Below are 27,393 nucleotides of genomic sequence, written 5' to 3' on the forward strand. Positions count from 1 at the left end.
CGTTAGATGTCCTTCCTACTAAAAAGGATTTGGTTTCCAATATTAACAGCTCTGGATGGGCTAGCTGGCTCACAAAGGGCAGGAAGAAAGAGAGTCATGCACAACAGGGATCAGGGACTCAAGAGAGCTGATTTCCATTCTAGTAAATGCCAGAAGCCAGGGACTTCCCTGGTGGTCCAGTGGCTAAGAACCTGCCTTCCACTGCAGGGGATGTGGGTTGGATGCCTGGTCGGGGAGCTAAGATCCTACATGTTGCAGGACAACTGAGCCCATGCGCCCCAACTAGAGAAAGCCCGTGCACGGTAATACTAAGCCATGTGCTCCAGAGCCCGAAGCCCACGTGCCACAACAAGAAGCCAGCACGCCGCAGCTAGAGAAGTCCCCACGTGACGCCAGGAAGACCCAGCACAGCTACGTACATACGTACATACGTTCGTGCCGGAAGCCAGACAAACCCGCTCTGTGCCTTTCCAAACCTCAAGCTCATTGCTCCTAGTCACTCGGCTGAAAGATCCCCTGAGGGACAGTCTCAGCCAGATGGAAAAAGCTGCTGACCCCTTGCCCTTGCAAGGGCTCTGCTGTTGCAGGGGGGGCCCATCAGTCCAACTCACCGAGGGAGCAGGGCCGGCTGTCGGGCTCATCAGGACAGGCACACACAAAGTCCGAGGTTCTGGCAAAGCAGAGGTGGGTGCAGCCGCCGTTGTTCACGCCACAGGCGTTGGTCCCTGGGAGCAAAGCAGATGAAGGTCTGGCCTGGTGCAGAATCAAGTCTCCCAGTTTGACGCTTTTCCAAATGGAGGAGATTCAGGGCTCCTCGACTCCCAGGGACAGTGGGGCAGGAAGGAGGGGTATAACAACAGGGGGCCGAAAAGGCCTAAGAGCTTCAGATGTGAACCCGTGGCTCTCCAGTGGCTCCGACCGTCTTGGTTATTAACAGTCCTTGGGGTGATCAACAAACCCCACCAGTGGTACGGAAGCAGCCTCAGGACCGGGAGCCCACCTGTCTGCCGCTGAGGGGAGACCACGATGATATCCATGAGTCCCTCCACATTCGCCAACACCGTCTCCTTGTTCCGGCCCGAGTACTTGTCCACACGCTGGATGGACTTGGTCTGCCAGTCTGTCCAGTAGATCCACCTGTCCTGCTACTCAGCAGGGGGACCCCAAAAGGGTAACTATTAATAGGCAGACCCCACGACAGCTTCCGTGCCTCGGCCCATTCATTCCCGCTGCCCGGGTGCCCTCTTCTTCATATATCCGGGTCAACTCGTATGCATCCCCACATATGGCATTACCCAGGAGATCTCCCCCAGTCCACAGAGAATTCACCCTTCTCTCCATGCTGTTCTGAGCCGTGTCCTCACTTCTACATGCGAGTTTTGACATTCTATGGTCATTTGTTTACATGTCTATCTGTCCTGCCAGATTAAGCCCTTCAAGGACAAGAATGTGCTTCATTCATCTCTCAGTTCCCAGCACTAACATGTAGTCCTCAGTCAGTCAGCTCAGTGAATAACTGAGTTCCTGTACCTAGCAAACAGGAGTAAACTGTGGAGGTGGGGGGTCCTTCTGGGTCCCTGTTCTCACAGGCCCTTCACTCACAGCCCTGGCCCAAGTTCCCTGGTTACCTCTGCAGGCAGCTGCCCTCTAATTCAGTGATCTTGAGATTCTAACCCAGGGGAGGAAGGACAGTGTAGGCAGTTCCCCTCCCATCCCTAGGGTATACATCAGAAACCCCAGGGAAACCTGTAGACTAGAAAACTAAACTCAGTATAATCCTGTAGTTTTACATGTGGAGTACCAGGGAGGAAAGCCTATCATTAAGTGAAGTCAGAGAAAATCTTTTGGCTGGTAGGATATAACGCAGAATATAGATAGAGTGGATGTTTTTTTCAAAAAAAGGACAAAGATTTTTGAATAATTGAGCATCCCTGTTTTGGCCCCTGCCTTTTTCCTTCCTTGAATTGTTTTACAAGGTTAGAACTCTTAAAAAATAATGTCAGCCAATACTAATGAAAATGATCAGAAATAACACACATTGAGTGGCAGGTACTGTGTTAATGCTTTGTGTATATTTCGGGCTTCCCTGGTGGCTCAGATGGTAAAGAATCCGCCTGCAATGCGGGAGACCTGGGTTCCATCCCTGGGTTGAGAAGATCCCTTGGAGGAGGGAATGGCTACCCACTCCAGGATTCTTGCCTGGAGAATTCCATGGACAGAAGAGCCTGGCAGGCTACAGTTCATGGGGTCACAAAGAGTCAGACACGACTTCAAGACAACAGTTATTAAACTCATTACTTTTATAGGTAAGTGAAGCTTAGAGAGTTCACTATCTTGTCCACGTTGCCCAGTCACTTCATGACACAGGCAGAACTTGAACCCACAAAGCTGGCTCGTTGGAGGCACTCACCCAATAAACTTACTGACTGCCTCGTTGCCTCAAAACGCTGGCTCTCAGCCACTCCACTGTCTGGCTGTTAAGTGAGCTGCCTGAGTTTGCTTGCTGGGACCACGGCACTGGGATCAACTGGGGAACTTGGTAAAATGAATATTCCCAGCCAGACCCTTAGGAGGCAGATTCTTTATATCCGGTGCCCAGGAATGTGCATTTTCACAAGTCCCACGGCTGACTCTGTACGCAGCTGTGGGAGAGCCACCCCTCTGAATGCTAGAATGTGGGCAAGCGGGAGCAGCAGGGCGCAGGGCGGCAAGACTTCCGTGTACAAGAATCACTCCCAAAATGGGCTTCCGAAGCACACCTGTTCAGCAGCATCTGGAGCAGACACAGAGCCCCGAGGAAATACCACCCCCCCCCCCAGCAAGGAGCGTGAGTCCTGTTCTCCGAGTCAGTACCTGCGTGAGAGCAAAGGGGTGAGACACGTGGCTGACCAGGACCTGTCGGAGCTTCCCGCTGAGATCAGCACTCTCAATCCGATCCAGGTGGGCATCCACCCAGTAGATCCTATGAAGGAGAAAAGGTAGCCACTGAAGACACGAGCCAGGGACCCAGCCCTGCCCTCAGGGAGCTGGCTGTCCCCTCCTGAGCTGAGCCGGCGGGTGCGGTGAGCAGTCGTGGTGACCTGATGAGGGGGTCGCTGGGAGTCCCTAAGCTGAAGAGTGGAATTGGGATGGTGACTCATAAGTGGGGAGGCCAGGGTGGTTCTGGAGAGGGGCAGAAATCAAGTGACCTCAGGGGAGCCAGCACCCCGTCTCATCTTCAGCAACTCGATCACCCTTTGACTCCTACAGAAACATCACTTGGCTGAAAAAGGTCCATCTAGTCAAAGCTATGATTTTTCCAGTAAAGTATGGATGTGAGAGTTGGACTATAAAGAAAGCTGAGCGCCAAAGAATTGATGCTTTTGAACTGTGGTGTTGGAGAAGACTCTTAAGAGCCCCTTGGACTGCAAGGAGATCAAACCAGTTCATCCTAAAGGAAATCAGTCCTGAATATTCATTATTTAGGAAGGACTGATGCTGAAGCTCCAGTACTTTGGCCACCTGATGAGAGCAGTTGAATCAGTGGAAAAGACCCTGACGCTGGGAAAGATTGAGGGCAGGAGGAGAAGGGGAGGACAGAGGATGAGATGGTTGGACGGCATCATCGACTCAGTGGACATGGGTTTGAGCAAACTCTGGGACATAGTGAAGGACAGGGAAGCCTGACGTGCTGCAGTCCATGGGGTTGCAAAGAGTCGGACATGACAGCAACTGAACAACAACAATAAAATAAATTAAAAAATAAAAACATGTAAACCAGATAAACAAAGCCCACTTGAGGGCTGAATGCTGGGTTCAGCAACTCCTGTTCCAAGAACATGTTACCTCATTCCTTCTTGCTGCTTGCTCTGCCCTACCCACCAAGGAGCTTTCACCCCCATCAAGGAGGGTGAGTCCCATTCTCCGAGTCAGTTTTTTTTTTCACTACTTCTCCTCTGCCCATCCGATTTCCAGGATGCTATCTGGGATAGGATTCCCACCTGCGCGTATCATAGTCCAGGGTAAGTCCATTGGGCCAACCCAGGTCTGTGTTGATGAGGACCTTCCGCTCAGAGCCATCCAAGTTCGCCCGTTCGATCTTGGCAATGTGGCCCCAGTCTGTCCAGAAGAAGTACCTGGGACACGATGGTGCCATCAGCAAGGAATGGGAAGATGGCACCCAGAGGTCGAGAGAATACCATTTAGAAAGAGGCATATTCAAGCGCCTCCTCCCCAGGCCCTTCTCCCCTGGGTCTCTCCTGCTGGCCAAAAACTTACCCCTTCCTGGGGAAAACAGCGATGGCCCGAGGCTCATCCAGGCTGTTGTTGATCAGCACTTTGCGGCAGGAACCGTCCAGCCTCGATGCTTCGATGGTATTTCGGCCCGTATCTGTCCAATACAGATTCCGGGCCACCCAGTCCACTGCCAGCCCGTCAGTGGTCTTCAGCCCACGCCCGATCACCGTCTCCATGTTGCTGCCGTTCAGATCTGCTCGCCTTGGGGAGCAGCCCAGGGTTAGATGACTGATCAGATCAGCAACAGGCTGATACCCCTTTAGTCCACATTCCCAGAGTTGGATTCCCACTACACTGTAAGCTCCAAGGGGCAGGGACCGAGTATTTATAAGTACATGCATGCATATGCGCATGCTAAGCAGCTTCAGTCGTGTCCGACTCTCTGCGACCCTGTGGATTGTAGCCCGCCAGGCTCCTCTGTCTTTGGGATTCTCCAGGCAAGAATACTGGAGTGGGTCGCCATGCCCTCCTCCAGGGGATCTTCCTGACCCAGGGAGCAAACCCACGTCTCTGAAGTCTAACCTGGGTTGGCAGGAGGGTTCTTTACCACTAGCGCCACCTGGGAAGCCCATTTGTAAGTACACTCCTCCATGTCTAGCACAGTAGGTATTCAAAATACTTGCAGATCTAATGAATAAAGTATTGGGAGGACAGAGTGTTTCCTGCTCTAAGTAGGTGGCATTTGGGCCCATGTCTTGCCAGAAGACAGGTTAATAAGCCCCATACACCTTCAGGAGGAGACAAGGATTGCTAGGTGGTGATCAGAAGAAAGGGAAGATTTTCAAAATCTACCTGTGCATTTTTTATAATATAGCAGGGAATTCAACCCAGGATAGGGGAAGGGGCATGCCACCAACACATGGGGGCCTTCTCTAAACTCTACATGAAAAAAAAAAAAGAAAAAGAAAAAAAAATAAAAATAAACTCTACATGCCCACGAGCTCTTAGGACGAGATTCTAATACACCCCTCAGGGAGAAAAAAGGGAATGCTCCTGTTCTTCCACGTGAGAATCTCTGCCACGGCAAACACCTCTAATGGTACGTGAACGTACGTGAACACAGGGTACCACATTCCTTGGTTGTGTTGGGTGAAAAATTGAAAGAATAAAAAATTTAAATAAAACAAAAAATATTTAAAAAACAAAAACAATCACAACCTCACAAACCATCATAAAGCTTGCATTTGGCTGGTATTTCTGTATTACAATACACTCAGTTTGGCGATGTAGCCAACTAATCAGTGAGTCTTAGAGGATCCGTGGAACTCCTGTAGGGTCCAGAAGTAGGGGTAGAAGGCTCCAGATCCCTAGCCTGACTTTATCTGTGGGTTTTACATACTGGACTTCTAGTCCTCTTTAAATAGGGAAATTCCCTAGGGGTCCAGTGGGTGAGGCACTGTTTCCAGTGCAGGCAGCGTGGGTTTGATCCCTGGTCAGGGAATCCCGCAAGCTGCATGGTGCGACCAAAAATATACATTCACGAAACGCAAGATAGGCCGTGCGTGTGCGCTCAGTCATGTCCAACTCTGTGCGACCCCATGGACTGTAGCCCGCCAGGCTCCTCTGTCCGTGGAATTTTCCAGGCAAGCCTACTGGAGTGGGTTGCCATTTCCTCCTCCAGGGGACCTTCCCAACCCAGGGATCAGACCCAGGTCTCTTGAGTCTCCTGCACTGGCAGGTGGATTCTTTTATCACTGTGCCACCAGGGAAGCCTGGCAAAGCACATCAGAATCTTCAAACAAGCAAACAAACAAAAAAGTTTGAAACTCTACTGGGATAACACTGCAAAGCGAACAAATCCAGGTCAGAACTCCCTACCCAAGTTGCCAAATCAGTCCGTTTAGAGGTGACCCCAGACCATGACCTCGGCCATCAGAGACGGGAAGCAGGTTTGTGTCCTCTGGAGGTTTTCAGGGACACTCATACCTGATAACGTCCAGGAACACATCCGTGTAATAGACCTTGCCATCCACACTGTCGTAGTCCAGGGAGATGACATTGTTGAGCTCCGGGACCGGTACATGCACATCCGTGTGGTCGCTGGTGTCCAGGGAGATACGCCGGATGGAGCCGCGGCTGGAGAAGAGCAGGTACGTCTCAGGAGCGGGGTCGCAGGTCTTCCCATCTCCCTTCAGCTGGATGCCGGTGGGGCAGGCACAGGAAAAGCCCGAGGGCCGGGGCAGGCACAGGTGAGAGCAGCCACCGTTCCTGGGTCCGCACTTGTTCACACCTGGTGACGAAAGAGAGAATGGGGCAAGTTTTGACACCCGGCCCGGAATACGGTCTGAATGTTAACCAAGGCACAGGTTTGCTAGTGCCTGACGGTCTACTGTTCTGCATAACAGGATGTGGTGCCCAGCAGGGATGAGCTGGAAGGAGCAGGGGTGTCTCCGAGAGTCCTTTAAAGGGGACAGCACCCTGCCGTGGGAATATGCAGTACCCGTGGTACCCAGAGGGAACACAGCCTGATCCTGGAGGAGGGGCTTAGGCAGGTCCCTGTCCCTCTGGTTGTAAAGGCATCTCTCTGCTCTGGATAGATCTCTGATGCTGAGACGGCCCCAGAAAGTCAGAGGCCTCTGGCTCACAGCCCTCGGGGTCTTCTCACCCAGGGGCTGTGACCGGTCCACAGCCTGGATGTCCATGAGGCCTGGCAGGTTGGACCTCACCAGGATGACGTTGCTGCCAGTCCCCTTGTCGGCGCGGTGGATGCTACGGGTCTGCCAGTCAGTCCAGTAGATATAGGCGTCGAGCAGGGTGAGGCCATACGGGTGCTGCACAGGTGATACCAATGTGTGCCGATTGGCACCGTTCAGATCCGCAGCCTCAATTCGCTGTGGAGGAAGGAGAGGGTACCGGGTGGCTGTTAGGAGGCTGGGAGCCCTCAGCAGAGATCCTGTGGCCCTCCTATACTCCCAGGCTCTGCGCAGGAGCAGGACCCCCACCTCGGTGTGGGCATCAGCCCAGAGCAGCTGGGAGCTGGCCTTGTCCACAGTCAGTCCGTTGGGCCACCCGAGGTTGCTGTTGATGAGCACGGTGCGGTCGGAGCCGTCCATCCCAGACCGCTCCAGCTTGGCATGCTCCCCCCAGTCTGTCCAGTACATGAACCTGGGCAAGAAACGGTAATAGCTGGTTCCTCCCACAGCTCCTCTACACGGGGAGTTCTCACAATACGCCAAACACCGTGGAAAGCATTTACACGCACAAACAGGAGTTGTTGTTTAATGACTACAGAGTTTCAGATTTGCCAGACGAAAAAGTTCTGGAGACCTGTTTCGCAATAATGTGAAAGTGCTAACACTACTGAACTGTATGCTTGAAAATGGCTAAGATGGTAAATTTAATGTTATGTTTTTCATGATTTAAAAAACAGGACTTTCAGGACTTTCCTGGTGGTCCAGTGGCTAAGACTCGTGTTCACAATGCAGGGGGTCTAGCTTCAATCCCCGGTCAGGGAACTAGATCCCACATGCCATAATTAAGACCCTTGCACAGCCAAAGAAATATTTTTTTTTTAATAATTAAAATATTTAAAAAATTAAGAAAAAATTTTTAAGTACTTTCCATGCATTATCTCACTTAATCCTTACAAGGTCCATAAGGCATGCATTTTCATCATCACCTCCACTTTACAGGTAAGGAATTTGAGGACCACATGTGTGTGCTAAGTCGCATCTGTCACGTCTGACTCTTTGGGCCCCTATGGGCTGCAGAAGCCAGACTCCTCTGATCATGGGATTCTCCAGGCAAGAAGAGTGGAGTGTGTCGCCATTTGGGGACCAGGGAGGTTAAATATTGAACCAAATGGACAGACGCAGCTAATAAATGGTGAAAAAAATGAATTCTGGATTTCTGATTCCAGGGTTCACGCTTGGAACCTCTAGGCTACACTGCCACCCTGAAGGACATCACATGGGAGAGGAAGTGCCCCCAGGAGGTCAGTCTCGGTGCTCCTGTGAGGCGGGCGTGCTCATCCCGCCGCCCACGGCCCCGGCACCGCTCTCACCCCATCTCATGGTACAGTACGATGGCGCGCGGGCTGTCAAGGTTCTGCCACACCAACACCTTCCGCATGGACCCGTCCAGGTTGCCCACTTCGATCCGGTTGGTTCCCGTATCTGTCCAGTACACTTTCCGGCCGATGGCGTCCACCGCGAGCCCATCTGTGGTCTGCAGCCCTGCAGGAAGTCGACAGAGCACACTGGCTCCTGCCTTAAGACAGACGGGCTCTCTCCCCAGCTCTGTAGCCAGACAGGCGGGCCCAAGGCTGGGAGCAAGGCCCACCTGTGGTGATGAGATCCTCATGCTGCGAGCCATCCAGACGGGCACGGCTGATCCTGTGCAGCGTGCTGTCTGACCAGTACACTTTTCCTGGAAAGGGAAGGCGTGGCTCAGCCCGGACCTTCACCCCTCCCCGCCTCCAAAGGAACACACACAGCTGACTCGTGTTCTGAGACGCCTGGGCACGTCAGAGAGCCCTATGTCCCCAAGGAGAGGAACTCAAGAGAAATATAGAAATATTATAACAGGATAGCCCTTGGCAGAGACGAAGAATGTGGCCCCCAACCTTCATAACGAAAGAAAAAGTGCTACAGAGGTGGGCAGGGGTTGTGCCAGAGGGAACGGGAGGCCCCTAAGCTGTTAGCAGGAGGCGAAGGGGGCAGCGAACAGAGGCAGCCGTTGCTCTAGGGGCCAGGAGAGCAAGGAGGATCACGCAGACCTTCCTGGGGGTCCACCCCAACGGCAATGGTGTTCTTCATGGTCATGTTGATGGGCACCACCACGTCGGCAAAATAAGGGATGTCCAAGGAGACCATGCGGATGTCTATCCTCCTGGCGAAGATGAGGAAACTGTTCATGCCTGCCCAGGTGCAGAGAGAAGGAAAGAGGAGTCATGAGAGGATCTGGAGTAAGGCAAGCTGATGTTCATGCTTTCTGTCTCCATTAGTTTCTAGTTGTGTGATCCTGAGCACATTATTTAAATGGTTTAAGACTCAGTTTCATCATCTGTAAAATGGGGGCAATGACAGGGGGGCTGTAGGGATAAAAGAGCAATACAGAAAAACCCTTAGCATTGGGTCTGATTCAAAGACACAGTTCTGTATTAGTATCACAAAAGTGAATCTCTGTGAAGTTTAAAAAACTTTACGTAAAGTGAAAGAGGGCTTTGCCCACAGTCTGGGACAATTCAGAGCTCCTTCCTCACTCAAATTCCCTAGGAAGTTCGGGTTCAAATGTAGCCTACCATGCAGCATCCCCTAGGGAGAAACATCAGCTTCCAACATTTGGGCAGCCAGCTCCTGCTTCTGAGACCTTTCAGTTCAGATTATCATGAAGGTTGTGCTGGTCATGCCCTACTCACACAAGTGCCATTTCCAAAGGAGGTGCCATTACCTTGTAATTTATCACATGTTCTAGTATTTATTATACCAATTTGGGGCAGCAATTTGGGGCAGATGGAACTAAAGTGATTTAGTCCAACCGAATCAGTACATTATAACAACTTCCCAACAGAGGAAAACAAAAAAGAAAGGAGCATCTTTTTCTAAAGTGCATGAAGATGCCGTGAGACCCAGTTGGACCCTGCTTCTAATCCTGCCTGCCTGTTCCCTTGCATCTCTTCTTTTTTTTAAGAAAAGCTTTATCTTGCCCCCAGGCCTTTAGAAGCTTAGGTCCCTCAGACCACTTTAGAGTCCACTTGCAAGGAAGGTAGAGAGTCACTGCCTCTGTCCCAGAGAGGCTCTAGCCAGGTCTGTGATGCCTAGACCTACCTGGTGAACAGGTCTTGCCATCAGGCATCACGTTAATGCCTGTGGGGCAGGTACAGCTGAAGCCACTTGGATTTGGGGACCGAAGACACAGGTGGCTGCAGCCGCCATTCTCCGTAGCGCATGGTGTAGACACTGGGTGGGGAGGAGGGAGTCAACGAGAAGGACCGTGGCAGAGGGAAGCCAAGGAGAAGCCAGTGTGGGCCAAGGGCTGGTCACCTGGGGGCCGCCGGCGGTGGAAGACGTGGATGTCCATCAGGTTCTCCAGGTTCTCCTGCAGGGTCTCCCGGTCCAGCCCCGTCAGCCGGTCGGCACTCTGGATACTCTTGGTCTGCCAGTCGGTCCAGTAGATGCGCTCCCCATAGAGGGTCAGCCCAAATGGGTGGGGCAGCTGGCTTCCAATCAGTACCTGCCAGGGCCCCCGCGCTTACGTCATGCCCCAACCAGGTCTGACGGTACAGAGCAGGCGTCAAGGGCGCACTCTGCCGGTACCCCCTGCTGTGTGACCTTGAGCTAGAGCTGGTAATATCTCTCGAGCCTTGGTCTACCAATCTGTGATAGCACCATGACAGTGCCTGGCTCCAAGGGTTGTGTGATGATGTTAACAGATCATATATTATTTACATCATCTCAAAGAATCTCTACAAGTGACTTACTAACTACAAAAGGAGAAACAGCAACTTCACAGTGGACACCACCTTCACCACACAATCAAAGCTGGTGACTTGCCTGGTGGTTCAGCGGTTAAGACTTTACCTTCCAACACAGGGGGTGTGGGTTCGATCCCTGGTCAGGGAACTAAGATCCCACATGCCTCGTGGCCAAAAAACCAAAACGTAAAACAGAAGCAATATGGCAACAAATTCAATAAAGACTTTTAAAATGGTCCACATTAAAAACAAACCTTAGAAGAAAATATTGGTACTGCAATGATGAGACAAGCTGACATCTGCCGCTACTAATAAGGCATACTGAGAAACTCAGGACACAACTTAATGTAGTATTCCTGACCCAGATGTATAATCTGAATCCGATCACAAAGATACGTCAGACAAATTGAGGGACGTTCTACAAAATAACTGGCATTTACTCTTTAAAGATACAAAGATCAAGAAAGATAAAGAAAAGCTGAGGAAATGTTCCAGATTAAAGAGACATGATGACTTAAAACAACTGTAATCTGGAGCTGGACCCTAGACTAAAAAAAGAAGGAAAGATATACGGACATCACTGTAGCAATTGGTGGTGACACTGAATAGGGACTATGGATTAGACAGTAATGTTGTATCAACATTAAATTTCCTGATATTGATCACCAAAGTATGATTATGCAAGACTGAGTTCTCATTCTTAGGAAATACACATCGGACTCTCTGGGGTTCAGGGCAGGATGCCTCCAATGCAGTCTCAGATGGTTCAGAAAAATAAGGTGTTATGTGTGTGTGTGTGTGTGTGTGTGTGTGTGTGTGCATGTGTAGAGAGAGAATGAGAATGATATGACCATGTGGCAAAATATCAGTTACTGCTTCTTTTGACTATTCCTGCAGTTTGTTAAGTTGGAAATTATACCAAAATTAACAGAGAGAGAGAGAGAGAGGTCATAGGCCCAGTATGTGACTGGTGATAAATTAGCATTTGTGGTGATGGTTATTAGGAAAGCACTTATACCCCAGCCCACAAGCCACATGGTCCCTAGTTTGCTTTTATCATCAAGGAGCAGGGACCCCAGGCTCTGGAATGCAGCCACAGTCTCAGAGAAATAGCATTCACCCCACACTGGATCTCCCCTAGGCCTCCCCGGGTTCCGCCAGCTGCCAGCCAGGAAGCCCTGTCGGGGAGGCAGTCAGGGCTGTGGGAGGATGCCCACGTGCCACGCTTACCTTCCTCTTGCTGCCATCGAGTCCGGCAAACTCAATCGTCTTCATGCCGGCATCAGCCCAGTAGAGCCTCTGGGACCCATAGTCGATGGCTAATCCATTAGGCCAGGTCAGATTGGAAGAGATGATGACCTGCCGACCTGAGGCATCCATGCCGGCTCGCTCAATCTTGGGGCTTGCACCCCAGTCCGTCCAATACATGTACCTGGGCACAGGCAAGGGGGGTCTTACAAGCCTTCCAGTTACTACCCAGTGGGGATTCAGGGTTCCCAGGGCTGGAGGGTTGCTACTTGTAGCGGCTGCCCCAGCCTCTTGCCTCAATTTCCAGCTCCCTTCTGGGTTCAGAGCTGTCTCTGCAAGCCTTACATCTTATATCACTACCAAAAGGCACCAAAGGTCTTAACTGTTTCCTTGACTGGATGGGTTAAAGAATTACGGTACATCAACTTAACAGAATTCTATATAACCATCAAGAAAAAAAAAAATCTACTGATGAAATGGGAAGATATCCAAGATATATAGTCAAGTAAAAAAACCAAGGTACAGCTACAGCAAAAACCACCACCACCACCACCATATGTGTGCACACACAAGGAAGAAAATCTGGAAACACTACCCTCCACTGTTAACAACAGTTATTGTTGGAGCGTGACACTGGAGAGGATCTTCACTCTCGATAAACTGTTTAAAAAGACAATGGCTCACTTTGGTAAGCAGACCAAAAAGCAAAAATAAAAAATAAAAAGAAGGAAAAAAAATTTTTAGATGTAAAAGATTTCCTTGGCCATGAAGGAGACAGATTGGTCACGATGCTCTGAGGTTTATACAGCTGCTCGTGCTTCCTCGGTGTGCCTGTAAGATCTAGCCTCTCTCCCTAGCCTCCAGACTCCACTCTAGTCCTCGGGTCTGGGGGTAGGGGGAGGGCTTGTTCCAAAGGGGCAGGTGCTCACCCGCCCATGGGCTCCACCACGATGTCCCGGGGGCGGTCAAGGTTCTCCCAGATAAGGACCGTCCTCATGCTGCCGTCCGTGTTGGCCACTTCAATCCGGTCTGTCCCTACCAAGAAGTCAGTGCGAGCAAAGATGTCAACTCTAGTCTTGGTCATTCACCCTCTTACCTTCCATGCCCAGCACAGAGCTCGCTGTGCCGCAAATCCTCAAGAAATACTTTGTGATAAAAGCAATGAGTATGGAGGGACCTGAATTTCAAGAAGAAATTCAAGGAACTGATTAGCTCCGTTGCTTGGAAGACTAAGGCTTCTTCAACCCAAGTAACGCATTCTGATAATTTAAGGCCATGCTTCTCAAACTTTACTGTGCCTAAGAACCAGAAGAGCTTGTGAAAATATGGATTCCTAAGCCCCAGAGATTCTGACTGAGCAGGTCTGGGGCGGGGCCCAGGAATCTGCGTTTCTAACAAGTTCCCAGGTGATACTGACGCTGCTGGTCCAGGGACCACACTTTGAGTAGCTCTCATTTAAGGTACTCTCCCTGCCTCCCACACTTACCTGCCTAATAGAAAATGCCTCTTTCACCAAGATAGTGATGGAAGGAAAACCACAGGGTGTAGGCTTCTCATCTGAAATGCCTCAAAGCATTCTCAAGCATCAGCTGCACAGCAGAAGCGGCTGCCACTTGAGTGGGAAATGCCAAACCCTCAGATGCAAGCTTCTAGTTTCAGTTCTGCAGCAGCCCAACCACTCCTGACCGACCAAGGCCTTCAGGCCAAGACAGAAACGGGCTAGGAGGGGCACTAGGTCCTTCCGAGCTGGGTTCTAAATAAGAAATCCCAGCGTGTCAGGCCACACGCGCACTCTACATACCTGCATCTGTCCAGTACAGCTTGTTGGTGACCCAGTCAATGGCCAGGCCTGCCGGGCTCTCCAAACTAGTGTCCACTACCACCTAGGTGGGAAGCAAGACTGTATCACCAACCGGACTTGCACCCCAGCTCTGGGGCCCAAACGCCAGCAACTCGCAGGCTGGCAAAGGTCTGGGAGGCCCTTCCCTGGGAAAGGGTGAACCCCACCCCTCCCGCCCGGCCCTCCCCGAGGGCCTGTGCCCCATGTCCGGCCCTACCTCCTGCCCCGTTCCATCCCACTTGGCCCTGCTGATGGCGTCAGTGCCGACGTCTGTCCAGTACACGTGGTCATCCCGGGAGTCCCAGTCAAGGGCCACAGCGCTGCGCACGCCAGCCAGTGGGATGACATCGTCGGACAGGTCCTCTGTGTCGAAGCTGATCCGACGGATGTCCATCCTTCGGGCAAAAAGCAGGAACTTGTCAAGACCTGATCAAAGGCCGAAAGGGGTCTTCTTTTAATGCTCTAGATCCAGTAACAGTGGCAGACACAGACGCTCGCCTGCGGGACATCTGGTTCAACCACACTTCCTGGGGTCTGGTGCCCTTTGTCCCCTACGCTTCACACCTCAGACCTCCTCTGAGCACTGGGCAGCCCATGCTGGCACCATCAGACTTGAGGAGCCGGTGGAAATAGACGCCACCAGGGCCCAGAAGGGCATCCTGTTTAAGTGTCTGTCAGCCGCGTCTCAACTCTCCTCTGCTCTGTTTGCTCAGGCTCACCTAGTGCACTGGGCTAGATCTCTGTCAAGCCCCCACCCCACCGCTCTGCCTTCTGCGTCTGCTTCAGGACTTCTGCTCCACTGCATGGTCTAAGACCCCTTCCTCTACGCTCTTCGTGACTCGGGCCAGTAATGACTATTTGCTGAGTACCTGCTCCTTGCCCGGCGCTGAGCTTCCCGTTTCCCTTGCCTTGTCTCCTTTACCCCCCTAACAGTCCTTTGTGGTTCACGCTATTCTTATTCTCATTTCCTGGATCAACGATCCAGAGGCTAACAGGGGCCCAGGAACTGGCCCAGGATCCCACAGCTACCAAGCCCCAGAGCAGGGGACTTGAACTCAGGTCTGACTTCAAAGGTGAAGTTCTGGCCACACTCCTATTCAGCATTTTCCCAGCTGGCTCTTCTCCATCCTCTGCCCCTATTCTGGTCTGTCTGAATATTTTCTTGTCTACTATTCTGCTTAGAAAGGCACTTCCTGCGTCACTTTATCAACTGAACTTCTTTCAGGGGGAAGTTCCTTGCATCTCATCAAGACCACATGGGAAGAGCTGGGCACAGGAGAATGCAAGGAAACAAGGTTCTCAATTCAAAGTGTGTTGAATGACTCCTGCCTCTGTTCCCTGGAATAGTTTCCCTGATTTCACTCTCTGGAAAGGACCTAGGTCCTGAGAGAAATTTTATTTTCACCAGAGACAAGGGAGGCGGCAGGCACGCAGCAGTAACAGAAGAGCCGTGATGTGCGAAGCATCTCCCCAGCCCCTGGCTGGGTGTACCACCCAGCTGGATCACTCCTCTCTGGACTATTCTTAGGAAAAAAAAATCACCTGCGCCTCTGAGCTAGACAAGGCCCACCTCTCAAGGCAATACACCTTCAGGAGCTCAAAGGAAGCCTAACAAAGCAGCAGTTCAGGGAGTTCCCAGGGAACCCATCATCTTTCACTCACTAGACACTTACTTATCCTGGGCTCTGTATACAGAGCATCATCAGATGTCTTTACCTTACTTTCTGGTTTAGGGGCTAAGACAGTCTTTAGGGTGATGCTAGAGGTAAAAGGGAAGTCACTCAGTCGTGTCCAACTCTTGGCGACCCCGTGGACTACATAGCCTACGAGGTTCCTCTGTCTATGGAATTTTCCGGGCAAGAATACTGGAGTGGTTGCCATGTCCTTCTCCAGGGGATCTTCCCGACCCAGCGGTCGAACCTGGATCTCCCACATTGCAGGCAGATGCTTTACCATCTGAGCCACCAGGGAAGCCCAAAGGTAAAGAGCTAGGGAACCATTCCCTTGCTTTATAGAAGGGTCTGGAAACCTCCTGCTGCCTAGAGACAAAGTGTCCTGGGTGAAATCACCCACGAACCTGTCTGCAGGGGTTCATGCTTGACTCTGCGGTGTCCCTGAGCCCTCAGGGGCTTTGACAGTGGAGCCCTCAGCTCCTTGCCTTCTTCCTCTCCAGGGGCTGCCTGAGGAGCTGGCTCCTCCCCTAGCCAGGCAATTCCCAAACTCCTCCCCGTTGTTCGCTCCACCCTCCCTCACAAGGCAGGTCCACTGAGGCAGGGGCCCTAAACCCACTTACTCTGGGCACAGGCGTGGCTGCTGATCTTGCGGAAGCCGGTGGGGCAGGCACAAGTGTAGTTCTGTCCACTGGGCAGACACAGGTGGGTGCAACCTCCGTTGTTGTCCCCACAGCGGTTTTTCCCTGCTCAAAAAGCCCAGAGCGAGAGGGTCAGGTGAGGCCAAAGGTTGGCAGAAGGAGTCCCAGGGCTAGTGAGTGGGGGTTTAGCAAAGACATGATCTTCCTGAAGGAAGAAACTGTGTCTTCTTATTTTGTATATCTGCCCCCACCTATGAGCAGAGTGAATACCTGATACACAGGAAATGTTTGCATGAATTAGATGGGGGATAGCAAAGCAGTATGAGTCTTTCCTAAGTCTCCATGTTGTACCCTACAGGTCCAGCAGAGGGCGGAATGAGTCCACACCAGCGCCAACCTTAAATTTCCTTGCTGGAAACCCTGGCAACTGTTGACAGGTACAAGGAAGGTTCTCAGAAGCACTGGAAGCTCACTAGGTGAGCGTTTCTTTTTTTACCTGCAGGCTGGCGCTGGGGGTGCAGGGTGTGGATGTCCATGGGGAAGTGGAGTTTGTTGCGAATGATCTCCTGGTTCTTGCCAGTAAATTTGTTGGCACTATTGATGCTCTTGGTGTGCCAGTCTGTCCAGTACAAGCTGTCTTCAAACACCGTGATGGCAAAGGGATGCGGGAGGCCTGGGGAAAGTCCAAGAGGACCTCAGGTTACACATGGCCTGCCCAGCCCCGGAGCCCAGGCCGGGCATCTGTACAAATCTCACCCTCTGCCAAAGGCTTCTGGGGGCTGGGACAGGGTAAGCAGAACAAGGGATGAAGGAGAGTAAAGGAAGGGCCTCACCCTGGCTAATGACAGCCTTGCGGTGACTCCCGTCCAGATTGGCCCTCTCAATGACGTGGTGCTTAGCGTCCACCCAGTACATACGGCGCCCGGCATAATCAATGGTGAGGCCGTTGGGCCAGAAGAGATGAGTATCAGCGATGATGCGGCGGCCGGAGCCATCCATGCTGGAGGCCTCAATGCGGGGGGTGTTGCCCCAGTCTGTCCAGTAAATGGTCCTGGGAAGAGAGAAAAGGGCATTGAGAGGCAGGTAGTAGAGGGCAGGTAAGGTGCCCAGCACAGTAATCAGGCAGAGGGCTCTTAGCGATTCCACCCAGGGACTCCAACTGGTAGGCAACACATTCTGTTGGGTTTACAATTTTTCAATGCTTGACTTATTTATTTTATTATTATTAAACATTGTTTTGGCCACATCGCATGGCATGTGGGCCCTCAGTTCCCTGACTAGGGATCCAACTCACGCCCCCTGCATTGGAAGTACGGAATCTTAATCACGGGACCACCAGGGAAGCCCCTTGATGCTTGAATTTAAATGTCTCTAGACAGGGACTGTATTCATTTAACAAAAATATTTTGGAGCATCTGCTATGAGATGAGCATATCTTTTCGCACTGAGAGCATGGCAGTGAACAAAAGAGATGAAAATCCTGACCTTGTGAAACTGCAAAAAATACTAGCGGGCTACTACTTAGGACAAGAATTTTCTTCTTGGTCACAGCCTCTGCCACTGCCTTTTGTAATTTTCACACCTGCACACGCACACACACACACCACACTATGTTTCTAAAACAGCTCACCTATAACTAACTGTAGGATCTTAGAAGACACCCCTCTCAATTGATTGCACTTAATTTTTAAAAGCCAGAGGCAAATAACTTCCCCTGCAAAAGACCTTTCTTCTACTAATAAAATTACTAATTTTTATTAATTCGCTCAACCCTATAAACTAATAACAAAAATACTAAACGGCTACCACTTATATAATGTGTGTCATGCCATTTAAAATGCATCACCTCACTTCATCTTCACACAGCTGTGAGGTAGGTATATTTTTATTACCAGTTTAGAAATGAGTAAAATGGGAGCCTAGAGAGATGAACTAGCCCCAAGGCCATACAGTCAGTTACCGAAGAGCTGGAAACCCAGGTGCGTCTGGGTGCAGAGCCAAGGCTATTAACACCACACTGTGAGGTCCCCTGGCCCCCCCAGTAAAGTCTGGCACAGGTGACGGAGGAACTGTCCCTAAAGGTCGTAAGAGGAATGTGGCAGCTGGAGCCACAACTCGCTCACCCCTCCATGGGGTGCAAGGCGATGGCCCTGGGCTTCTCCAGGTTCTGCCACAGCAGCACCTTCCGGTGGGCCCCGTCCAGGTTGGCCACCTCAATCCTTGAGGTCCCCGAGTCGGTCCAGTAGAGTTTGTCGTGGACCCAGTCCACAGCCAGGCCCCCTGGTGGAAAGAGGCCATGGAAAGAGTGTCAGGGGTTCAGCCAGGGCCCCTGTGTGCTATAGAAACAAGGGCAACACTTGCACGAAGCTGTTTCTTGGGCCAGGCACTCTTCTCACCATTTTACAAACACATGTTTTACCTTGAATTGTCACGACAACCGTGTGAGTTAGGTGCTATAACAATCCCCATGAGGATGGAAGCAACTGAGGCAAAGAGAACTCAAGCAACCATCCAAGGTCACGCGTCTCCTCCTCTCAGCCAACCATACTCCACTTCCGGAATCCTAGCTCCCTGACCCCCACTGGCTCCAGGGTTTGCAATTTGTGCCTCAGGGTTTTACAGGGGAACATCATCAGTTCCATAAGCATCTGAGTCAAATGTGCTTGATTAATACCGAATCCTAACCCACTTCCCCTGCTTGTCGAATGGCCTGAGATGGCAGAGTGAGCTACTGTTTTTCTAATCTGCAAACATTTGGATGCTATCTATCTGGGTCCATCAGAATATTCCTAATATGAAGTAATCAAAACAAAAGTCAGAATTAGATGGGATGCCAGGCTGATAGAGAATTAGAGCTGTCATCCACAAATCTCTGGTTTCAAACAGTTCCTCAACGTAATGGTCTCAGTATTCTCACTGATCGAGCTCAATAACGAGCAAATATTACAAATCTGAGCCTATAAAATGAATGTAGACTAGTGAACATTTTCTGTATTAGAGCTGCATGCAAGGTTTCAATGTGAGATGTTTTGCTGCCTAAAGGCTTGTGGCCACTCACGTGTTCCTTCCTTGGTGGTTTTGCACGTGGTGTGGCCCTGCCTCTCCCCGTGGGGCCTCGTTCCTTACCTGGGCTCTCGAGCCCTGTAGACACAACCTCCTCCACGTTGCTGCCGTTGAGGTTGGCGCGGAGGATCCGGTCCAGGGTGACGTCGGACCAGAAGACAAGCTCACGTCGGTGGTGGAAGTCTAGGGCGATGGCGTTCTCCAGGTTGTTGAGCAGCAGCGTGTACTCAGAGCGGTGCGGCAGCACCTGCCGGATGTCGATGCGATTGGCGAACAGTAGCACAGGCTCCGGCCCTGGGACGTGGCATAGAAATGGGGTCCCCACTGGGCTCCAGAGCTGCCCCCGGGAGCCATCAGCATGCACCCACCTCCCCAAAGCTCCAAGGGAGCCCCTGGCCCACTAGGGCATGTCCCAAGCCGTCAGCATCCATCATTACGAGAAGACTGGCAGCCTGCAAAGCGTATATCTCATCCCATTCTTGGGGCCCAGAATGCAACTCACAACTCCATTCTATTGCGATGGAAACATCCCTCTGGAACGAACTTATGTCCCCAGGGAGGAAGGATACAGGGAGGGAAAAGATAGGGAGTTTGGGATGAATATGTACACGCTGCTATATTTAAAATGGATAACCAACTAGGACCTACATAGCAGAAGGAACTCTGCTCAATATTACGTGGCAGCCTGGATGGGAGGGGAGTGTGGGGAAAATGGATACATGTATATGCATGGCTGAGTCCCTTTGCTGTGCACCTGAAACTATCCCAACAGTGTTAACTGACAGTTTTGTTGTTCAGTCGCTCAGTAGTGTCCGACTCTTTGTGACCCCATGGGCTACAGCACGCCAGGCTTCCCTGTCCTTCACCAACTCTCAGAGTTTGCTCAAACTCGTTAATCAGCTATACCCTAATATAAAATTAAAAGGCAGAAAGAAAAAAAAAAGAACCATCTCTCTAACTCTCTACCAGTCTCCAAGCACCAGAGCCCCTGGCTGCCCTGCTCAGCTCTCTGCCCACCCAGCCAAACACCAACCCCCGCCCCCCCCGCCCTTACCCAGAGCCTTGCAGCTGCGCCGGTCAGGCCGGAGTTCGTAGCCTGCTTCACACCAGCACTGGAAAGCCCCCTCGCTGTTGGTGCAGCCCTGGCTGCAGTACCCCTCCTCGGCACATTCGTTCACATCTGTGACGACGGAGCAAGGGCAGATCTTGGTTCTCCCATCTTCCAGCCCTAGCTCCCAAGCTGACCAGCTCTTTTCTGCCCACACACCCGCCTACTTCCCAGGTCCAGCGGGAAGACTACAGAGCAAGTGGTTAAGGGCTTCGAGCTGGGCTGGGATCCCAGCTCTGCTATTCATCGGCACTGCGACCTTCATTAAGTGACAACCTCTCTGAGCTTTCATTTCCCCCCATCTTCGAAACGAGAGGAACAACAATCCCCAGCTCCCGGGGCTATTGAGATAATGACACACGGTCATGTCTCTCAGAGGGCTGACCCATGGTTAACCACGCCCCCTGGCCCGGCTCCCGCCGGGGGCCCCAGCTCACCCTGGCAGGTGCGCCCATCCTCGGAGAGCCGGAAGCCGGTGTGGCAGGTACACTGCACGGCCCCCCGCACCATCTGGCACTTCTGGGCGCAGCCGCCGTTGTTAACGTTGCAGTTCTCCCCACCCGTCCGGGGCCCTGTGCCAGCCAAGCCAGAGATGGGAGTTGAGCCCGGAATCCTCCCCGAGACGGCTGACTTGGCATTCCACCTGGGCCACGAAGAACAGCTCCCGGGGCTGCAAGCGTCCCTGGGGAGGACTCTCTTTGAAGCAGATGGGTGGGGCGCGGCCACAAACCACGGGCGGGGAGTGGGGTGGGGATACTCACGGCAGTTCTGCTGTGGGCTCTCATCGCTGTTGTCCCCACAGTCGTTGACCCCGTTACACAGCTTCCTCTGCCCAATGCAGCGCCCGTTCCAACACAGGAACTGGTCTGAGGCACACTGGGGGCTTCCTAGAGAGGAAGATGGGGAGGGAAGGAGAGCCAGGTCAGTGCCGGGAAGGGCTGACGGGGCTTGGGTCAACAATAACAAAAAAAGATAGGAGCCTGTCATTTTCTAGGCCGAGCTGGAGACAGATGAGACTCAAGGTGGGAGGGTCGGGGTCCAGGGCAGGAAACAGCTCAGACAGGGCTGTCTGCGTGTGTGTTCTCCCCAGGACAGCACAGTGGCACGGTGAGATGGGACGCGGGGCAGAATGAGAGAGCCCACCCATGTGTCCGGCACCTGTGCGGCTAGGGGAGGGGGCGTAGGGCTGTCAACCAGAAAGCAGGCCAGAGCAACAGGCGCTGGCCGCGTGTGAGTAAGAATATGAGAGGCCATGGAAACTCCCGGCCCTGATATTGTGTTCCAGGCCGTGAGGCTGTGGGTCAACGGATGCACCTGATTTGACACTGGTAGGTGAGACAAGCAGGACAAATCCAGGCCATGGGCAAGACTTGATGAAAGCGTCACGTCAGCCCGACTGGAGAGGCAGCAGGAGAGGCAGCGGTAACACCCTCTCTCCACCTCCTTGCTCCAGCCTACCTACGGGCCCGGGGGCGTGGGGTCCTCCAGGGAGACCCTACCCGTGCTCTCACAGTTCTCTTCATCGCTGTTGTCTGCGCAGTCGTCCTCCCCATCACAGCGCCAGGACAGACGGACGCAGCGGCCCGAGCGACAGCGGAACTGTTCCGCCGTACACACCGAGGTGGCTGGGCAAAGCGCAGGGCTGATGAGAGGCTGACCTCGCTTTAGCCCGAAGCCCCACCCTGCCACCCTAGGCTGCACTTCATGCCAGCACCCACGCCACTTTTTTTTCCCTAAGATTTTTTTTTTTTGATGTGGACCATTTTTCTTTTTGGGGGGCCATTTTTAAAGTCTGTATTGAATTGTTACAATGTTGTTTTTGTTACACCTTTTGGATTCTTTTGGCCAGGAAGCAAGAGAGATCTTAACTCCCTGCAGAGATCAAACCGGCACCCCCTGTCTTCCAAGCTAAATCTTAACTAAAGGACTGCAGTGAAATCCCTTGGATACTCTTTTTGACACCGGGGTCACAGTCAGTCTCTGTGGCATCTCTGTGGGAATCAAAAAAAGGTGTCTTTTCCTCAAGACATTTTACTGCCATCTGCTGGAAAACTGCCATGATGACTCTATAAATCTAGAGAATTATGGAATATATGTCTACTGGGGGACTGGCATCTTTTGGACCTAGCACCTTTGTGCAGAGCCCAACCTACACGACTGTGCGTGGTGGACCTGTCTTAACTATCCTGGAGCTTTATCAGAGGCGGCCTGTCCCTGCTTCGGGCCCAGACCTTGGCACTGCCCCCCACTCACTGCAGTTGCGCTCATCAGACTGGTCATCACAGTCCGCATCGCCGTCACAGCGCCAGCCCGCGTTGATGCACAGGCCGCTGTCGCACATAAACTCGCCAGAGCGGCAGGGCTGGTGGGAGGCTGGGGAGACACGCCAGGCTTCTGTCTTTAGCCAGTCTGCACACGCAGTGTCCCACAGTGGACCAGGAAGAAACAGCCCTGGCACCCCGGCTCCTCCATGTTGGCCCCATAGGGAACCAGGGACTCCAGAAGCTCCTCTCCCGAGCTCCTGCCCCAGCTGGCAACTGGGCCTCACCCCCGCTCCCCCAGGAGCTCCTCCCAGCCTGGCCTCCCCTCCTCCACCCAGCTGGCCAGAGTGCTCACAGCAGTCAGACTCGTCCGACCAGTCTCCGCAGTCGTCGTCACCGTCGCAGTGGTAGATGTCGAGGACGCAGCGGCCGTAGGCACACTGGAACTCCTCCAGGTTGCAGGGAGGCGCTGGCACTGCTGAGGCTGAAAGGAGGGCAAGGCGGGGAAGGGCACGCACTCAGGCCCCCTCAGATGAGAGAGGCCCGGACTCCTCCAAGGGGCCAGGCACTCAGACACAGAAGTTTCCTTGGGTGTGGCCCTGATACACGCCCCGTATGCCAGAGGACCAAAGGGAGGCCTCCATTCTCACCTGGGGCACCTGTTCCCTCCCGGCCCCGCCCAGGAGAAGCTGTTGCCTAAGAACCCACCCTCCCTGCCGGTCCACGCTATCCTTTCACTCCTTGGCCTGGCCCTCAGCCCACCCACCGCATGGTGCCCTCTGCCCCCAGCCCGGTCTGGCCCGGCAGCCTGAGCCCTGGGGCCACTCACGACAGCTCTCCTCGTCGGAGCCGTCTTTGCAGTCGGTGTCTCCGTCGCAGTACCAGTGTTCAGCAATGCAGCTTCCATCGCTGCAGCGGAATTCCTTGTCCGAGCACTTGCGCATGTCTGGGGGGTGGGGAAGGGGGTACACGATGGGACGGCAATCCTGAAGGAGCCGCACCGGTTACCCTCCTGTCATCCTCCCTGACTCCCACCCTCGCTGCCCGCCTGGGAGTCTGACCCAGGCCCCGCAAGACTCCGTGAGTTCGGTATGGACTCCTGAGGGGAAAGAAGAGGCCCTGGAGAGACTGGCCTCAGGTTCCCGTTCTGTGCTCCCCGGGGTGTCGGCCCCGTCTCCCCGTCCTGCTCTCCTCCAGCTGCTCCAGATGCCCGGGCAGTTCAAGGGTTGGGCAGTGCTAGGGCGCCTGAAGCTCTTGACCCTGCCTCGGCAGGGCCATCCACCAGCCTCCCTGCCTGCCCCCGCCACCCCCGGAGCACCGCTCACCACACTGCTCGTCACTGTTGTCGCCGCAATCGTTGTCGCCATCACAGTGCCACAGGCTCCGGATGCAGTAGCCGTTCTGGCAGGGGAACTCGTCCTCCTCACACTCCCGGGGGGCTGGGGGCACAGAGCGGTCAGGCCGCTGCAGGCCAGGGCGGGGGGCCAGCCAGCGCCCGGACGCCCAGCGGGAAGCCTGGAGGAGCAGAGCAGCTCCCATGCTGCCCTAGGGAGCCGGGGAGCTGGCTGTCCCCACGCTGCCAGGGGGGGCTTAGATAAGCCGAGAGAGGACGTGGAAGGACAGGAGCCAGAGACCACGGGCTGGGGCCTCATTTTCCTTTCGTTTCTTTCTTTCTTTATTTTGTATTTATTTATTTTAATTGGAGGGTAATTACAATATTGTAGTGGTTTTGCCATACATTGACGTGAATCAGCCATGGGTGTATGTAATACACCGCATTAACAAATTGAAAGATAAAAACCACATGATTATCTCAATAGATGCAGAGAAAGCCTTTGACAAAATTCAACATCCATTTATGATAAAAACCTTCCAGAAAGCAGGAATGGAAGGAACACACCTCAACATAATTAAAGCTATATGTGACAAACCCACAGCAAACATCATCCTCAATGGTGAAAACCCGGGGCCTCGTTTTCTGATTGAAACGCCTTTCCCCGCCGAGCCGAATGGAAGCCACCCAGCCCTGCCCAGCACTCACGACAGTCCTGCTCGTCTGAGTCGTCCTCACAGTCGTTGTCCCCGTCACACACCCAGGAACGGCGGATACACTTGCCGTTGTCACAGTGAAAGTCGAGAGGGGAGCAGGTGGGCAGCTCTGAGCCCAGGGAAGGGGAGGGGAACAGGGGTCAGTCTGGTGCACTTATTCAGAGGCAGGCCCCATCCTTCCCTCTGGCCCTGTCTGAATTACGGTCCCTCCTCACTGGCTCCTCCAACCGCCCCCGGCCCCCACTAATACAGAACCAGGCAGAAACAGCAGCTAAGAAGAGAGAGCTTCCTTAGGGAGTGGTGGTCAGGGGTTCACAGGACAGAAGAGTCCGAGGAACTCAAAACACCGGGAAAGCAGTGAAGGAAAGCATGAAAAGAGAAACAAATGTATTTCCCCCGTTGCCTCTTATTAAATGATGACTGACACACCGGGGCTCGATGTCAAGTTCTAGAACTCATTACTTTTATCACACAAGCCAGTTTACCCTCAGTTAGCTCCAGGTTCTTCCGACTGTACAATGGGGATAATTATAATTGACTCAGAGAGGTCTTTTGAGATAATGCATATGAAAGTGCCCCATGAAAGTGAGCCATTTACCACCGTCGCAATTAGCTAAACTGGTTAGGGGTATTAAGGTCCAGGCTATAGCTTCTCTCTTACGAGACTAATTAGCCTCCCTCAAATGTAGGTGCTGCCGGGGTAGGGGCCACACCCCAGAACCCAGACAAGTAACTGGCTCAGGAGCAATATTGCTACACATCCAAGACGTGTATCCAGGGCACCCTAGCCTGTTGTGTGTGTTATGGCACTAGGGAAAGAGGAGACTTAACAAGAATATAAAGTTTCTTACCAAGTTTATGTTATTTAAAAAGGTGTGATTACACAGAATACCAACGTAAGAAATAGTCTGCATCCACGTATAGCGTGCACATTTAAAAATGTACAAACATGCATCACAAATACACAGGCACACAAACACAGAGATTTGTTCAAGGCTGTTTTTTGCTATGCTTGTTTAAAGTCTCTGTTTCATTGGCTATGTTGGGTGTGTTCAGTTGCTCAGTTGTGTCCAACTCTTCGCGACCTCATGGACTGTAGCCTGCCAGTCTCCTTTGTTCATGGGGATTCTCCAGGCAAGAATATTGGAGTGGGTTGCCATGCCCTCCTCCAGGGGATCTTCCCAATAACCCAGGGATTGAATCTAGGTCTCCCTCATTGCAGGCGGGCTCTTTACCATCTGAGCCACCAGGGAAGCCCAAGAATACTGAAGCAGGTACCCTATCCCTTCTCTAGGAGAGCTTCCCAACACAAGAATCGAATCAGGGTCTCCTACATTGCAGGCGGATTCTTTATCAGCTGAGCTACTATTTTTGACTATACGTGTGTGGAAATATGGGAAATAGGGGAAGGTTGAAGCCATACACACTGTGAAGAAACCTCCCATCCGTTTATATCCATCACCCTCCCAAGAGCCCAGGGCGGGGGGAAGGGTTCTTACTACACCCGTCCTCATCGCTGTGGTCCCCGCAGTCATTGTCTCCATCACACTGCCACTGGGCAGGGATGCAGGTACATTCTCCGAGGGCGCTCACTGCACACGTGAAGTGGCTCCGACCACAGGCACACTCGGGGCTGCTGGCCAGTCCTGGGCAGAGGGGAAAGGAACCAGTGAGGGCTCAGCTCCCACCCAACCAAAACCCATTCCAGGGAGGGCAAGGTAGAGGAGCCGAGTTTAGGGGCACCGTTACTCAGGAGATCAGGGAGACGACTGCAGGGAGACGTGGATGACCGTCATGTGCTGTCCCCCTCCTCTAGGCACAAACAGTCCAGAAGATACTGTCTGACTTTGGGCTCACAGATGGCCCAGGTCTCCCCTCTATGACAGGGTATTCTGCACACCCGCAAAGGCCCAGAGACAAATGACGCCAATTGCAGGGCTCGTGGTCCCTAGGAAAGGCAGCCAGGGACAGGAGGCCGATGCATGAAGGCTTCCAGGTCCTTCCCTCCAAAACGAGGCAGCATTATGGATGCTTTTGCTTCTATTCAGGACCAGGACGCTGAATTAAAATGCTGGTGCCCCTCTGGAGATGACATGTCACACCGGGGAGCAGGAAGCAGCAGACACTGCTGGGAGTCCTACAGTCAGAGCGCACCTCTAAGGGGGGCAACCAGGAGAAGGGGGGACAGGGGACGGGGTGGGGGGACCAGGCTGCCTTGGGGCAGAGCGACTGGGGCCAGCCAGGGCCTTCCTGTCTGTGGGCCTGGCCGCGGCCTGGAGGAAGGATGGCAGGGGCCGCCCCGCCCCCAACCCCTGCCGCACGCAGCTGGGCTTCCCTATTGAACATCCAGCTATCTGCCTGGCCAAGTCCCATGACCGGCCGCTGTGCCCCCTCCCCAGCGTGCCCAGCAGGATGCCCTGGGATGGCGTGTGAATGGCTCAGTGCCCCTGCTCCAGCCTCAGCTGGAACAAAGGGTTCTGCCAGGGTCACTCTCCCCCCCCACCCCAGCATTCATCTAACCCGCTGGGCTGCTGCAGCTGGGAAGGACGGGGGCCACCTCTCCCTTGCTCATCTCCCCCACTTGCTTTCTTCTCCTTGTCCTCCCCTCCGCTGGGTGCTGCCCTCGGGCTGGGCTGGAATGGGGAAGGAGTCAGCTCCCAAATGCCACCCCGCTTCCTTTCCTATTTCCCGGGCCCAGCGTCCCTCTCTTGGCTCATCTCCTTGACATCCATCCTCACTTCACATTATATTCCTCGGGCCAGCTTTAGGGTTCAGGGCCCAGAGTGAAAGGGTGGATTGCTATTCCCACTGAAAGCAAAGGAC

General features: G+C 52.9%; 1 protein-coding gene across 3 annotated transcripts in view; it reads right to left on the bottom strand.

Annotated features, from left to right (window-relative positions):
- Positions 1-27,393, bottom strand: part of LRP4 (LDL receptor related protein 4) — a 54,123-nt gene that overhangs the window by 12,339 nt on the left and 14,391 nt on the right. For all 3 annotated transcript variants that reach the window (XM_069554055.1, XM_069554057.1, XM_069554056.1), the window contains exons 2-33: positions 26,070-26,216; positions 24,563-24,679; positions 23,847-23,960; positions 23,351-23,467; positions 22,877-23,005; positions 22,514-22,633; positions 21,760-21,885; positions 21,022-21,147; positions 20,698-20,832; positions 20,207-20,332; positions 19,216-19,446; positions 18,213-18,369; positions 16,923-17,140; positions 16,586-16,762; positions 16,072-16,194; positions 13,996-14,204; positions 13,740-13,821; positions 12,868-12,973; positions 11,921-12,122; positions 10,260-10,449; positions 10,044-10,175; positions 8,993-9,133; positions 8,557-8,643; positions 8,279-8,450; positions 7,218-7,380; positions 6,881-7,106; positions 6,202-6,505; positions 4,258-4,476; positions 3,981-4,115; positions 2,854-2,962; positions 1,001-1,145; positions 612-725 (exon numbers count right to left, since the gene is read on the bottom strand). In XM_069554055.1, coding sequence (XP_069410156.1) covers positions 612-725; positions 1,001-1,145; positions 2,854-2,962; positions 3,981-4,115; positions 4,258-4,476; positions 6,202-6,505; positions 6,881-7,106; positions 7,218-7,380; positions 8,279-8,450; positions 8,557-8,643; positions 8,993-9,133; positions 10,044-10,175; positions 10,260-10,449; positions 11,921-12,122; positions 12,868-12,973; positions 13,740-13,821; positions 13,996-14,204; positions 16,072-16,194; positions 16,586-16,762; positions 16,923-17,140; positions 18,213-18,369; positions 19,216-19,446; positions 20,207-20,332; positions 20,698-20,832; positions 21,022-21,147; positions 21,760-21,885; positions 22,514-22,633; positions 22,877-23,005; positions 23,351-23,467; positions 23,847-23,960; positions 24,563-24,679; positions 26,070-26,216 — 4,899 coding nt within the window. The remainder of the gene's footprint in view (positions 1-611; positions 726-1,000; positions 1,146-2,853; positions 2,963-3,980; positions 4,116-4,257; positions 4,477-6,201; positions 6,506-6,880; positions 7,107-7,217; positions 7,381-8,278; positions 8,451-8,556; positions 8,644-8,992; positions 9,134-10,043; positions 10,176-10,259; positions 10,450-11,920; positions 12,123-12,867; positions 12,974-13,739; positions 13,822-13,995; positions 14,205-16,071; positions 16,195-16,585; positions 16,763-16,922; positions 17,141-18,212; positions 18,370-19,215; positions 19,447-20,206; positions 20,333-20,697; positions 20,833-21,021; positions 21,148-21,759; positions 21,886-22,513; positions 22,634-22,876; positions 23,006-23,350; positions 23,468-23,846; positions 23,961-24,562; positions 24,680-26,069; positions 26,217-27,393) is intronic.

This window comes from Ovis canadensis, chromosome 15 (assembly GCF_042477335.2).
Source record: "Ovis canadensis isolate MfBH-ARS-UI-01 breed Bighorn chromosome 15, ARS-UI_OviCan_v2, whole genome shotgun sequence".
Lineage (NCBI taxonomy): Eukaryota > Metazoa > Chordata > Mammalia > Artiodactyla > Bovidae > Ovis > Ovis canadensis.